Genomic DNA, 12,876 nt, shown 5'->3' on the forward strand with positions numbered 1-12,876 from the left:
AGCTAGAAAACCCTGATTTATACATAAATTTTCACGAAGAAGGGAAACTTAACTCAAACGGCTATCCTGCTTTTATACCTTACACCATCATCTTCCCTACCTCCTTGAAATTGTTAAATATTTGACAGATTTCATGTTTTTCCCAGCATGAATAATTCAGTCCTCCCACACACAATTATTAAATCTTAAGCCCCAGTAAGAATAATATAGGGAAGGAGTGTTACTGAAAGGTTCATACAGGGAAAAAAAAACAAACAAAAAAACATTGCACCTAGAATTAGGATTTTACATCTGCCTCAATAAGAAATATCAGAAAATCCTGGCTCAAAGGGTTAAAATCTCTCAATAGCTATTCTTGCAAGTAGAAAGATGGAATAAACTGCTCCTAATAGCGTATGCCTAACTATAAAACTGACCTGTAGCCTCAGTGCTAAATAAGCAGTAAATGGCTCGTGTGTGCTACTTATCCACATCTCCAAAATTAATAATCCCTTAAATGAGCAATACTATTCCAGCATCTCACAAAGCCAAGTGAAGGACATCTGAAGAACAGTATTCCTCTTTGGTAATTAACCATAAAACCCAAGAGCCTCACTGCATGAAGAACCAAGCACATCGAAGGAGCTCAGAATATTCTCAGAGACAAGAGAAGGCTACAGGAGTTATCTCAAAATTACAATATACCTCTGTCAGGTGATTGGAGCACAAATGAGCTTTGTGAACTAAATCCACAACTCATTACTCACTAAACAGACATTGTACTTGTGTGCAAAGTGACAGCAAAGTGGATGCAACGGGGAGATCAGTCTGACATTAGTGGCGATAAACAATATTCCCACCTCCTTCAAAAACAAAAAAAAGTACAAGTATCTTATAAATTTTAATTGGACCACTTTTTTGATTATGAGGATGAAGGAAAGTCAAGTAAGAGATTCACTGCTATTGGGTTTTAGCATTTCCATTTTGAAATTACTCCAATGTGGAGTGATCAGTCAGAAATCAACTTATTGGTCCCACTGAAAGATTCCTTCTGCAGGTTGGGGCAGTCTTAACAGGCAGAGACTAAATGTTTATGTGCTATGGTGCTATTGGAAGAGACTGCTCTCTGCTCTTCCTATATCTGAAAACACTTCACCTAGCAGTAGAATCTGATCACACATGCTTAGGGCTTGTCTACACTTACATTTTATAGCACTCTAACTTGCTGGCTCAGGGTGTGAAAAATCACCCCCCCGGAACGGAGCAAGTCTGAGCGCTTTAAAGCGCTAGTGTAGACAGGCTCTGAGCTAATCCCCTCATAGAGGTGGATTACCAGGAGCACTGGGAGAGCTCTCTCCCAGCACTCATGCCCAACCACACTCGCACTTCAAAGCCCTGTCGCGGGAGCGTTCCCACGACAGCGCTTTGAAGTTTCGAGTGTAGCCATGCCCTTAGAATCCCATAAGACCAGGCTTATATGGAGAACTTTCTTGCCTGAAACTTGTCACATTGCAACTGTTTAAATATTTTTTCAACAATATGTTTGATTCTGTATATTCAAAGTGGCTCTATACAGAGCTTTACCAACTACATATGTAAAGTAAGGATCACTTGCCTGCCACTGAAATGCAGCCATCTACAGGATGGAATGTGGTAACCCCAACACTACAAAACAGATTTTTCCATTTTGTTCTGTGACATAAGTGACTAACTTCAAAAATCTTCCCTGTACCTCAACTGGAGAAGGCACCATCTATTTATCCAAATTGGTATTCAGGTCACTCCACAAAGACCCAGGATTCACCCTACTTCTCAAGAAAAGCTCTATCAAAAGAGGTGGATACTACTCTGATATGAGTAATGAACTATTTCACAAATTATTAGGTCTATTCTATTCTATTCATGTTTTCACACCATAGCCATCACTGCGATATCTGAGTTCTTTTATCAACATGACTAGCATTGCTGACAAGTGGTTCTCTCTCTCCTCCACCCCCACCCCCACTCCCTCAGGAGACAACTATACGTGGCTTTATTTTAAATGTATGTTGTGTTATGTGTTTCCATTAGTGAAAGCAAGAATTAAGAAGAGCGTCTTCTACTTCAAATGGAAGATGGTGAGGTTTGCAGTTGTTCTTACATCATATGGGAGTTTGTTCCAGTGTTGGCCCAGCCCTCAAGAAAGCTCCATCTCCTGCAGACTAACTTTATCCTTGCAGTAGACAGTTCCCCTGGGTCCGAGGAGTGCAGTTGCCAAATGCGGTCCTTGTCTTGGAGTTTTAAGTATCCTAGGCCCTGATCGTTAAGTGTCGTAAAGAAAAAGACCAAGACCTTGAATGTGATGCAATATTCTAGGGAGCCAGTTTAGTAAGTAGAAGATGGGCTTGCTATGCTCATAGTCGCCAATGTTGAGGAGACGCATCACTGCATTTTATACTAGTGGTAGTTTCTTGAGGTCTGACAGTTTGAGCTACAATAGTGCAATCTACTTGGGCATTAATCAGGAAATAAAATCCAGGCTATGTCATCATCTGCCAAGACAGTCTCCTAGCCAGCTGAAGAAAGCAGAGGAGTTACTCACAGATGCTGCGGTGTGGGAATTTAGCATCAGAGAGGTATGCAGGAACACTCTCGAGCTTCAGAATTTGACCAGTTCAGGTCCGCTAAGGGAGACTGCAGCATGGTTGCAAACTTCTCAAAATGCTTTCTTCTCTATATCAGCATGACCTTCTTTTTTGAGGTAGAACTTCAACTAACTGTTCTTCATCTATGAGCTGATTTTTGTCAAGCACTGGGCTAACTTAGAATCATAGAATATCAGGGTTGGAAGAGACCTCAGGAGGTCATGTAGTCCAACCCCCTGCTCAAAGCAGGACCAATCCGCAGTTTTTACCCCAGATCCCTAAATGGCCCCCTCAAGGATTGAACTCACAACCCTGGGTTTAGCAGGCTAATGCTCAAACCACTGAGCTATCCCTCCCCCCCTCCTTAGCAATAGCGGTGTGGTTATATGTTGTGACGGATAGACAGAGCCATCTCATTTGCTCCCTTGCTACAAGGCACGCAGAAGAGAAGCATGCAAGTTCTATAAAAATAGCCTTTGAGAAGCAATGTCAGTGAAAGGCAGCTAAGTAGTATCACCTCCAACTCCACATACTATCACCAGCTCCTCCACGCAGAGCCACTCTACTAGAAAGAGGCTAATTCTGCCATTGTAAGGGTGGACTTTGGGGACAGCTGCCCTATAATGCAAGTTCTCCTAATATGGAAGCATAACATTAGCCTCAACAAGACACGTAAATCAGTGATGTTCCAAGAAGCATTAATTTATGCTGTGTGCCATCTGAATTCCATCACAAACCACACGGGCAGAGTTGGTATTGGAATAAGCTCTGGCAATACAGGAGCCAGGTGTGCTATTATGGATATCTGGTTTAGGATCCACAAAGTCAGGTCTGGATTTATCTGTAGATGCCTGGCTAGTATCGATTTATCAGGCTGCTTCTGCCATCCTCAAGAAGCAGAGGTGATGTATCAGATCTTCAAGTACCCACAAGCCCAGTTTTTTTCCATGAAAGTTCCTTATACTCGGTATTTTTTATATGGAAAGGAAACATAAGAGGCAAATAGCGGAAGTGATGGAAGTTGCTGGTAAGCCACCTAGATACAAGGGTTGTAGTGATAAACCTGTTTGGCGGCAGCAGTCTTCTTTACAGAAAGGCCAACTATTTAATTCAAATTTGAGACAATTCATAGGCTGTAGAGAAAGCAAAATAACCTATGTTCCTAGCCCAGACAATAAGGAGCTCATGAAGCGATCCCAGTTAGATCCAGAACACCTGGTGGGCCAATTTATAAATATCTGTTCTTCTTCAGCCATAGGTACTGAGATCTGAAGAATATCTGAATTATATGTATAGTCCAGGCTATTAAAGATTCTATAGTCAATCTCATTCACAGTGTATAATCACAAAAGTTAGATCTGTAAAATCCACTTGAGGTCACCCAATTCACAGCAGGCCAATGAAGAATCATTCCACATACCATACTTGCTAATGCTCTCTCATCTCCTTTAAAACATCTAGCAATGAGGCTTGTCACTTCCATAGTAGACTATTCCATGATGTTCATTTTCCTGAGACAGAATCTAAGTTTTCCTTTTCTTTATTTCACCTCTTAGTCCTAGTTATGTTCCACTATACCACCATAAATAATTCCTCTCTTCCCTAAGTGTTTACATTCAAATATCTGTAGGTGGAGTCAGCATGGTCCAGGATTCAGAGCACAGGACTGGGATCCAGGAATTTCTGCATTCTAATCCTGGCTCGGCCACTAACACACTGCCTAGCCTCAGGCAAGTTACTTACCCAATCTCTAGCTCCATATACTCACTTTTTAGCTAGGAAGAACACTTACCTTCCTCGTTGGAGGCTATGTGGATAAAGTTAAAGCTGGCACAAATCTTTGAAGATTTAAAGTGTTTAGTATTTTCCCCTTGCCCCCACTAGTCACTGCTTAGCCATGCTACACACTGTTGTATTATAAATCTCTAGCCCTATTAGTAGCTACATTCCAATTCTTGTGGCATCCCAGTGGAAGTCTTGTTCACAACTCAGCATACTGCCATTGCCATGATGTACTTTTATTCCTTCGAATTACTTTCAGTCCACATGAGAGTTCAGAGCAAAACTGATTTTAGCCCATGTTTCAAATATGCTGTAGTAGGGTGATGTCATGAAGATACACAATACATGGCATTTATTCAACATACATAATTGATTGGGTTTTCAATTTAAATGATTGTAACAGTTTGTCTGAGGCATCATACTTTGAGTTGCATAATAAACTTCAGATAAGTGTAAGAGTAAAAAAAAAATCAAAAAAATCTAATTTGAGTTTTTAAAAAGTTAATGATTTTTAACCTTCCTAGTGTTCTGATTAAGGAAATTTTCACCCCTGAAAGACTGAGTCACTGTCACATTTATTGGGCACTTGATACTTTTAGAAAGCTACACCTCTTTCCCATCTACCTTGGGGTTTTGAACAGCACTCATCCCTGTAAAAAGTAAGTGCTCCTCCTAGTGCTCAAATTTTCATAAAAAGCTCCATCAATCCAGGAAGAATCTTGAGTTCCTGAACAATTATCCAGATCAACATCTCAAGGATTCTAAATTAAAAAGCCCCCTGTGTTCAGTTCTTTCTTTTCAGATTTCCTTTAGGTTACTCTAGAGAGGAATGAGTAATAGTTACCATGGCAAGGAAATGGTCAAACATCTGGTCTAGTCAAACCTCACTAATTCTCCTATTCCCACACCTGTTTAAGGAAAATAAAAGTTTTGATGTAGTCTATGATCCAATCCACCCTCTCTGAAATATGGGCTCCTGACAATGAGCTTGGGAGTTTGCATAAATGGTCTTCTAAATGTCAATTGGGATACCACAATACCCAATTTAGCCATTTCCTTTTAGGAATCACTACTACAGATACAGGAGCCAAATCTGTCCCCCATTGAAGTCAATGGTAGTTTTGTCACTGACTTCAGTGGGAGCAGGTCTGGGCCCAGAGAGTCTTACAGTATGGCAATTTTAAGTCAGCAACACTGCCAACCCCATATTGCAATGCAATGGAAGTTGCAATAACAAAATAAAACTCCAATGCAAAAGGGTTAAAACATGAAGACTAGTAAAAAAAAAAGTCAATGTTACTGTGACACTGGATTACCAGATGCCAATTCATGCCAAGGCCCCAAGCCTCACTGAACATTTACAAATGCATAGCTGGAAACCACTCTTGGTTACTTGTGCATTAGCAAAATAAATATTAGATGTTAAGTTGTGTTTAGTATTTTATAAAATGCTTGAAGCATGCTGCATGTATTGTTCTCAAGCAGCTATACCCCATGTTATAAAGTGATACCAAGCATTTGCATTGTAAACCTCTATGTAACTCAACAAACCAGGAAAAAGACTTGTGCAATACATTTGTTGTACGTGTTGATGGTCTCTAACAAGATGTTAAATCCTGTTCATTAAAGGCAAATGAGCTATTGTATAATATCAAGGATCAAAGACTCTGTTAAGTGCATTCCTCCTCCTCTTCCCCCCTCCCCTCATGACGAAGGGACTTCTGTGGGAACTCTGGCTATCAGCTTGATTTCTAAGGGAAGAATATATAAAAATGCCTCACAAGGAAAAATGATCATCTCTTTGCGGTTTGAACTCTCACAGGGCCAGAGACTCCAAAATGAAGCAAGAGATCCACTAGGGTTATCCCTGGGTTTTCCTTGAAAGATATTTTGAATTGAAAGATCACTACAACTCTGTCACTCTTAGGATTTAGATTGCAACTCATTTGTGTTATATGCTTGCTTGCTTTAACCTGTAAATAACTCTTACTTCTTTTTCCAAGTTAATAAACCTTTAGTTAGTTTATTACAGAATTGGCTACAGGCATTGTCGTTGGTGAGAGATATAGAATACAAACTGATCTGGGGTAAGTGACTGGTCTCAACCTGAATATTTTGTGATTTTGATGTAAGTGACCATTTATCACTAACTCCAGCTTGCCTGGGTAGCAAAATAGACTGGAGAGCCTGAGGAGACTGTCTGTGACTCACAGAAAGACTATATAGTGTTGCAGGAGTTCACATTTGTTACTGGGCTGGTGAAATCTAATTACAGAACATTCCACCAGTTTGGGGTGTCTGTCCTATTTTTGACAATCTGGCCTGAGGTAGGTACTCATGGTCACAAGTCATTCCAGATAGCATGACAGTTACAATAAAAGCACAAGGGTCCATTTTTCTGGAAGTTGTGTTTGTGCTATTTTACTGCCTGCCTTTCATAGCCAGAAAGAAAACCCCTAATTTGATCCTGAATTACAGAAGTCTGACTGAAGGCTGCCTCTGACAAGCCGACCCGCATGTTCTTTAGAACGCCCCATGATGGCCACCAAACTCCAGTAGAATACTAGCCATCAATAGACAACATTTGAGTAGGCACTTTCACCCACATTATCTAACCTCTGTAAGATCACAAAGTTATTATCACAGTTACAAAATAGAAAGACTCAAGTAGCTCTGGGCCACCATATCCTCCCAATCGTGCCACTCACAGCTGACTGATATTACCTCACCTCCTAAACTTTTAACAAAACATGTTGTCATAAATATAAAGGGAAGGGTAAACCCCTTTGAAATCCCTCCTGGCCAGGGGAAAGCTCCTCTCACCTGTAAAGGGTTAAGAAGCTAAAGGTAACCTCGCTGGCACCTGACCAAAATGACCAATGAGGAGACAAGATACTTTCGAAAGCTGGGAGGAGGGAGAGAAACAAAGGGTCTGTGTGTCTGTCTATATGCTGGTCTTCACCCGGGATAGACCAGGAATGGAGTCTTAGAACTTTTAGTAAGTAATCTAGCTAGGTATGTGTTAGATTATGATTTCTTTAAATGGCTGAGAAAAGAATTGTGCTGAATAGTATAACTATTTCTGTCTGTGTATCTTTTTTGTAACTTAAGGTTTTGCCTAGAGGGGTTCTCTATGTTTTGAATCTAATTACCCTGTAAGATACCTACCATCCTGATTTTACAGGGGGGATTTCTTTATTTCTATTTACTTCTATTTTTATTAAAAGTCTTCTTGTAAGAAAACTGAATGCTTTTTCATTGTTCTCAGATCCAAGGGTTTGGGTCGGTGGTCACCTATGCAAATTGGTGAGGCTTTTTATCCAACATTTCCCAGCAAAGGGGGAGTGCAAGTGTTGGAAGGATTGTTCATTGTTCTTAAGATCCAAGGGTCTGGGTCTGTAGTCACCTAGGCAAATTGGTGAGGCTTTTTAACCAAACCTTGTCCAGGAAGTGGGGTGCAAGGTTTTGGGAAGTATTTTGGGGGGAAGGACGCGTCCAAACAGCTCTTCCCCAGTAACCAGTATTAGTTTGGTGGTGGTAGTGGCCAGTCCAAGGACAACGGGTGGAATATTTTGTACCTTGGGGAAGTTTTGACCTAAGCTGGTAAAGATAAGCTTAGGAGGTTTTTCATGCAGATCCCCACATCTGTACCCTAGAGTTCAGAGTGAGGGAGGAACCTTGACACATGTCAATGCTTAAAAGCGACCATCTAGATTTCTAATGTCAAAATGGTGACAGTTGGTTAGAACAAACATGTTTAACCCAATTTGTTTAAGGCTGCCAAACACATGCACTCCTATTGTAAGAATGTATTACCTTGTCCTTTGACTGTCCCTGTCGAGCGATAGCGTCGTATTTTATTTTTCCTTCTGCATCCACTTGAACGGCCAAAGCATTGGACATTTTCTTCTTTCGGCCCATATCCAAAGGGTACTGGGCCACATGGATTTCTGGGAAAGCACCTCCATCTCCAAAATCCTGCACAGAAAGGAAAGAGAAGTGAGCAATAAATGAAACATGTGGCATGAAACAAAGCACGAGATTTGCCAGTATTTTTCAGCAAGGAATGGGAGCAGGGAGTGCTTTGGTTCCAGCACAATGGCCTTGTTCCCACAGACTGTACCACAGTATATTCTTTCAGTGGGCAGCAGAATTCAGAATTCTTAAAATAGAAGAGAGATGCATTCATTTTCCTTCGGGCAATGTCCAGAATTATTTGCTGCACCAAACAAGGGCTCCTATCCCAGACTGGAATATGTCAGGCACTACTGCAATGCCGATAATAATCACAGAATTAGATTCATACATGAATCAAGGCGGTTGAACTTTAAGTATTTTACTATTACAATAAAGCAACTGCAAACTACTAATGTTACAAGAGTGACAGTTTTATGCTGCTAAGCTATATTTGGTATTTGTCACTTTCCACAGCACAATTAGCAGTGGACTAGCAGCTAATTTTGTTGCTTTAATGATGAAACATTCTTTTCACAAAACCTGTAGCTCACACATTCAAAATGGTAGGTATGCTAGACTCCAACACACTGGCACTTTGGTAGGAATTCCAGGCCCCTGTGCTTCAAGAGTGCTTACCTGCCCTTTCACTCAGTATTTAATGAGCTGAAGGAGATAGGCCTCTCAAACCAGGCCATTCTGAATCTATAACAGTTGAGCTACATCTAGGATTAGTGCTCCATGCATTCTAAGAACAATCTGAGATGATTTACCAAGGTTCTTTCAAGTGTCACATTCCAAGACCCCAGTTACAGAATTAAATAATCTTCATACCCTAACCAGACCAAAAGATAGTCACTGGTCAGTAAACCCAAATGAGATTCCTTTTCATAGTACTCTTGGTATGTTAGAGACTGATTTTTAAACTTCGTTTTTATTCTCTGGACCAAGATCATGCTTGGAACAGTTTACTGCTGTTAAAGACATTTGTACTGATCTATCAACTGGACAGATACTTGTAACAGTCCTTCCCACATACTTATCAATTCATGTACAGCTGGTGTTTGGAAGTGAGGCTGGATGCTATTTGAAAGCCATGACCCCCAATTTTAAAAAAACATTACGTACTGATTTCTAGCTTTAGCAGTTTGAGGCAGTGACTACTAAAATATTAATTTTGCTAATTAAAATGCAGAAGAATGAATGAAAATGTGGAAATTTTAAGATCTGATATCTCATCAGACATTAAAACTAAAAAAGAATGTTGTATATTTGTGGAAAGCGGCAATTGCTGTATAAGATATCCTTTTCTAGTCCTGATGTTTTGCAAGGTATTAACACTTCAGTAGAGTCACTGGTCCCTTGTCCCAGAAGTGTTGTTGTTGTTAACACTGGCTTAGGACTAACCACACCAAGTCTCAGACCTCATGCCAAATGTCATTTTAAATCACTGAAAGGAATTTCTGGGTCAAAATACAAAGTGTCTTGGTGCAATTTCTCAAAAACCCCTGTTCACACTCCCAACTTGTCAGCATTTGCAGTTGAAATGAGATTAACCAAGTTCAGGGTCAAGACAAAGAACATGCATCATTATCTCAGGTTGTTTTTGGCAGTTATATATTTAACACTGAATGTTTGACAAATGCCAATGCTTTACAGGAGAGTAAGATAATCTGTTACTTATGAAAACATTGTAACCATGAGTTTGTTCTCCAATGCAACTCTTTTTAGCTGTCTAACTGTAATCATGCATGGAGAACTTTAATCTGAACTGTGTGTTTAACAAATCAGGAAAATGAAAATAGGCATGTGTTCAGAAGGCCATGATCTCAAGGGCTGCTTGCTTTCACTTTACAATATTATCCACAGGGAAAGTAATGTACAATATAGCTAGAAAGTTTCTGTGGTAAGTAGTAATACTGTAAAACAAAAACAAACCCAGAATATTTCCACTGGGATTGGTGGACATAACCAGTCAATTTCTCATATGGTGGGGTGCTACACAATTTTCTGTGCTATATTCAAGTGCTCAGATTTAATCTACCCTTTTTAAAATAAAAAATATATATAAAAGAAAATGAGAGCTATCACCAGAGCATGAATTCAAATATTTACTTCTAGCATTCGTGGTATCCATCCTTTCCGATAACCGTATGGGGGAGGTTCCCTGCGTGATGACACCAGTGCAGTCTGTCTTGACCTCTGAGATCTTGCCCTTTCTTCTAATTCTAGCTGGTCCTGAGACAGCTGAGTTGGGGCTGGTAAAAAACTGCACAAACAAAAAGAGAACGATGTTAACTTTGACAGCCTCACCCACTCAACACAACTGAGATCAAATGCAATATTTGACTCTGTTGTGAGAGTATTCCAAGGGACTGTTAATCTTTGCCACTGATCTGTGTTGGATCTGAAATAATTTATAACATTTAACAGTTGAGTGCAGGACTTTTCAACTGGGCCACAGCTACTACAGAGTTGAAATATTGAAGGTGGCACTCTTTCTCCACCTCTCTAGACTTGACATAATTAATTAATACATATTTCCAACCCCTGTTTGAACCAAAGCAGGGCAGGAGCCATGTCTGCCTTTTCTTTAGCAACAGAGTAGTAGAAATCTTACAGAACATAACACAGATCTTTCCATGTAAGTATGTTTTCGACCATTCTGTCGAAGTGAATAAGAAAAGATCCTCCAATTCTTAATGACTCCCTTATGTAAATGGCCACAAATAGACACGATATACCTCATTCTCACTAAGATCTGGACAAAGTACCCAAGCTATACAAGACGTTTCCTTTCTCCAGGGATGTGGACACTTTCTCCAGAGCACCTCTTGTTCCCATTGGCTAAGAACAAAGGACTCAGCTAAAACTCCGAACTTTTATCTTCCCACATTTCAGCTCATCCTGCACCCCCATCTAAGTACCACGCTGCCCGTCTTTACATGTCCTTAAGGAAACGTCTGGCTGCCAAAAGGTTTATATGTCAGAGTAAACACAAAAAGAGATATGCCTTAAGCGAGACAGAGAAATGACACTGATCTTTCAACTTCTCTGAGTAGACTGCCTTAGGACCTAGATGGAGCTGTGCACACGATGGGATCTATCATCCCAGCTCATATCCCGAGCGTTATATGCAACCCCAGTGCACAGGGATGTCCCGGACGCCGCTGCATCAGACCCCAGACTCCCTGTGCCCCGGTCTCCACGCAAGAGTGGCTGTGTACCCCCCTGAAGAAGGCATCGCACTCGAGGGATCCGCTGTTCCCACACGGGGGGGGGGTGAGGAGGGGAAATTAACCCTTTCAGCTCCAGAGAGCTCGCTGCACACCCTGGAGAAACGTTCCCGTCCCCGACTCCCTGTACGGGCCCCCAGTTGTACAGCCCCGAAGGGTGGCCGGCGACCTCCCCCCCCCCCGGGGTGCACGCTGCCTCCCGCAGCGCCTCCGACCCTGGCCCAGCCCCAGCGCTCAGCCGAGGGCCGAACCGGGAGGCAGGCCGGTGGGCGGTGTCCGGTCCCCACGCCCCGACCCGTCTCTCCGGCCCTGTCCCCGTGGCGGCAGGGCCCGCGGCTCGGCGTTCGGGAAAGGCCCCGGCTCGGTGCGGCCTACGCGCCGCCAGCGCAGTTTGTCCCTCGGCGGGGACGGGAGCCACCTCGCACCCGGGAGAGGGCCCTCCAGGACCCGGACCCTGCGGGCGTGTAAGGGCACTGGACCGTGAGCAGGGCGGAAGGAATCCGACCCCAAGCGGAGACCAGCCCCACCAACCTGGTGAGCGCCATCTTCCTCTTCTCGCTCGGATCGGGCCTCAGGGGCCCTGGCCAGCAGCCGCACGAAGGGAGATCGCAAGTGCGCAAGCGCGGACATCAAAAGTATCTGGGAGTTGTAGTCTCTCTCTCATCTTTTCTCAGCGGGAAGGTCACATGCTACACTACGCAGGCGTATGACCGAAATGTCTCATGGGAGTTATAGTCTTCCTCACAAGCCTGCCTCTAGACTAGATGACGCAATACATGTTTCTAATGCACACGCGCATGTTGAACGACGGTGGGAGTTGTAGTCTCCCTCTTCTCCAGGCCATCTTGCCTTGCGGGGCGGGGAGGTGTCTGTTCGAAAGGAGTCTGGTCAGTGATTAGGGAACTGACCTCTCCCCTTTTATGCTGATGCTCATAGCTGCTGAAGCTGCGATGGGAATTGCTGCCTTTTCATGCTTGCAGACCCTGTGCAAACACACTTACCTAGCACAGTTGTGGGGTTTTAACTTGGGATGTCTGACCCTACTGGACAAACACCAGACTTTTCTTCCATGCCTGGGGGTGAAGCTGCATGTCCATACTCAGTCACCACATGGTGATCTTGAGTCAGGATGTGGTGCATTGTGTTGTACTCTGATGACACACCACTGGTGTCATGATGCAATATTGTTAAATTGCAGCTAACCATTACAACATCAAAAAGAGTCAGTATGATGAAGAAAAACAACAGTTCCCGGACCCACCCTTGGATATTTCTGGCATTTCCAAACCGCTGCTGCCAGG

General features: G+C 42.5%; 1 protein-coding gene across 1 annotated transcript in view; it reads right to left on the reverse strand.

Moving 5' to 3' along the window:
- Positions 1 to 12,211, reverse strand: part of SNW1 (SNW domain containing 1) — a 22,144-nt gene extending 9,933 nt beyond the window's left edge. The window contains exons 1-3 of the mRNA XM_073349305.1: positions 12,107 to 12,211; positions 10,455 to 10,608; positions 8,202 to 8,363 (exon numbers count right to left, since the gene is read on the reverse strand). Coding sequence (XP_073205406.1) covers positions 8,202 to 8,363; positions 10,455 to 10,608; positions 12,107 to 12,120 — 330 coding nt within the window. The 5' untranslated portion in view covers positions 12,121 to 12,211. The remainder of the gene's footprint in view (positions 1 to 8,201; positions 8,364 to 10,454; positions 10,609 to 12,106) is intronic.
- Positions 12,212 to 12,876: the final 665 nt, after the last annotated feature.

The sequence above is a fragment of the Lepidochelys kempii genome, chromosome 6 (assembly GCF_965140265.1).
Source record: "Lepidochelys kempii isolate rLepKem1 chromosome 6, rLepKem1.hap2, whole genome shotgun sequence".
In the NCBI taxonomy this organism is placed as follows: Eukaryota; Metazoa; Chordata; order Testudines; family Cheloniidae; genus Lepidochelys; species Lepidochelys kempii.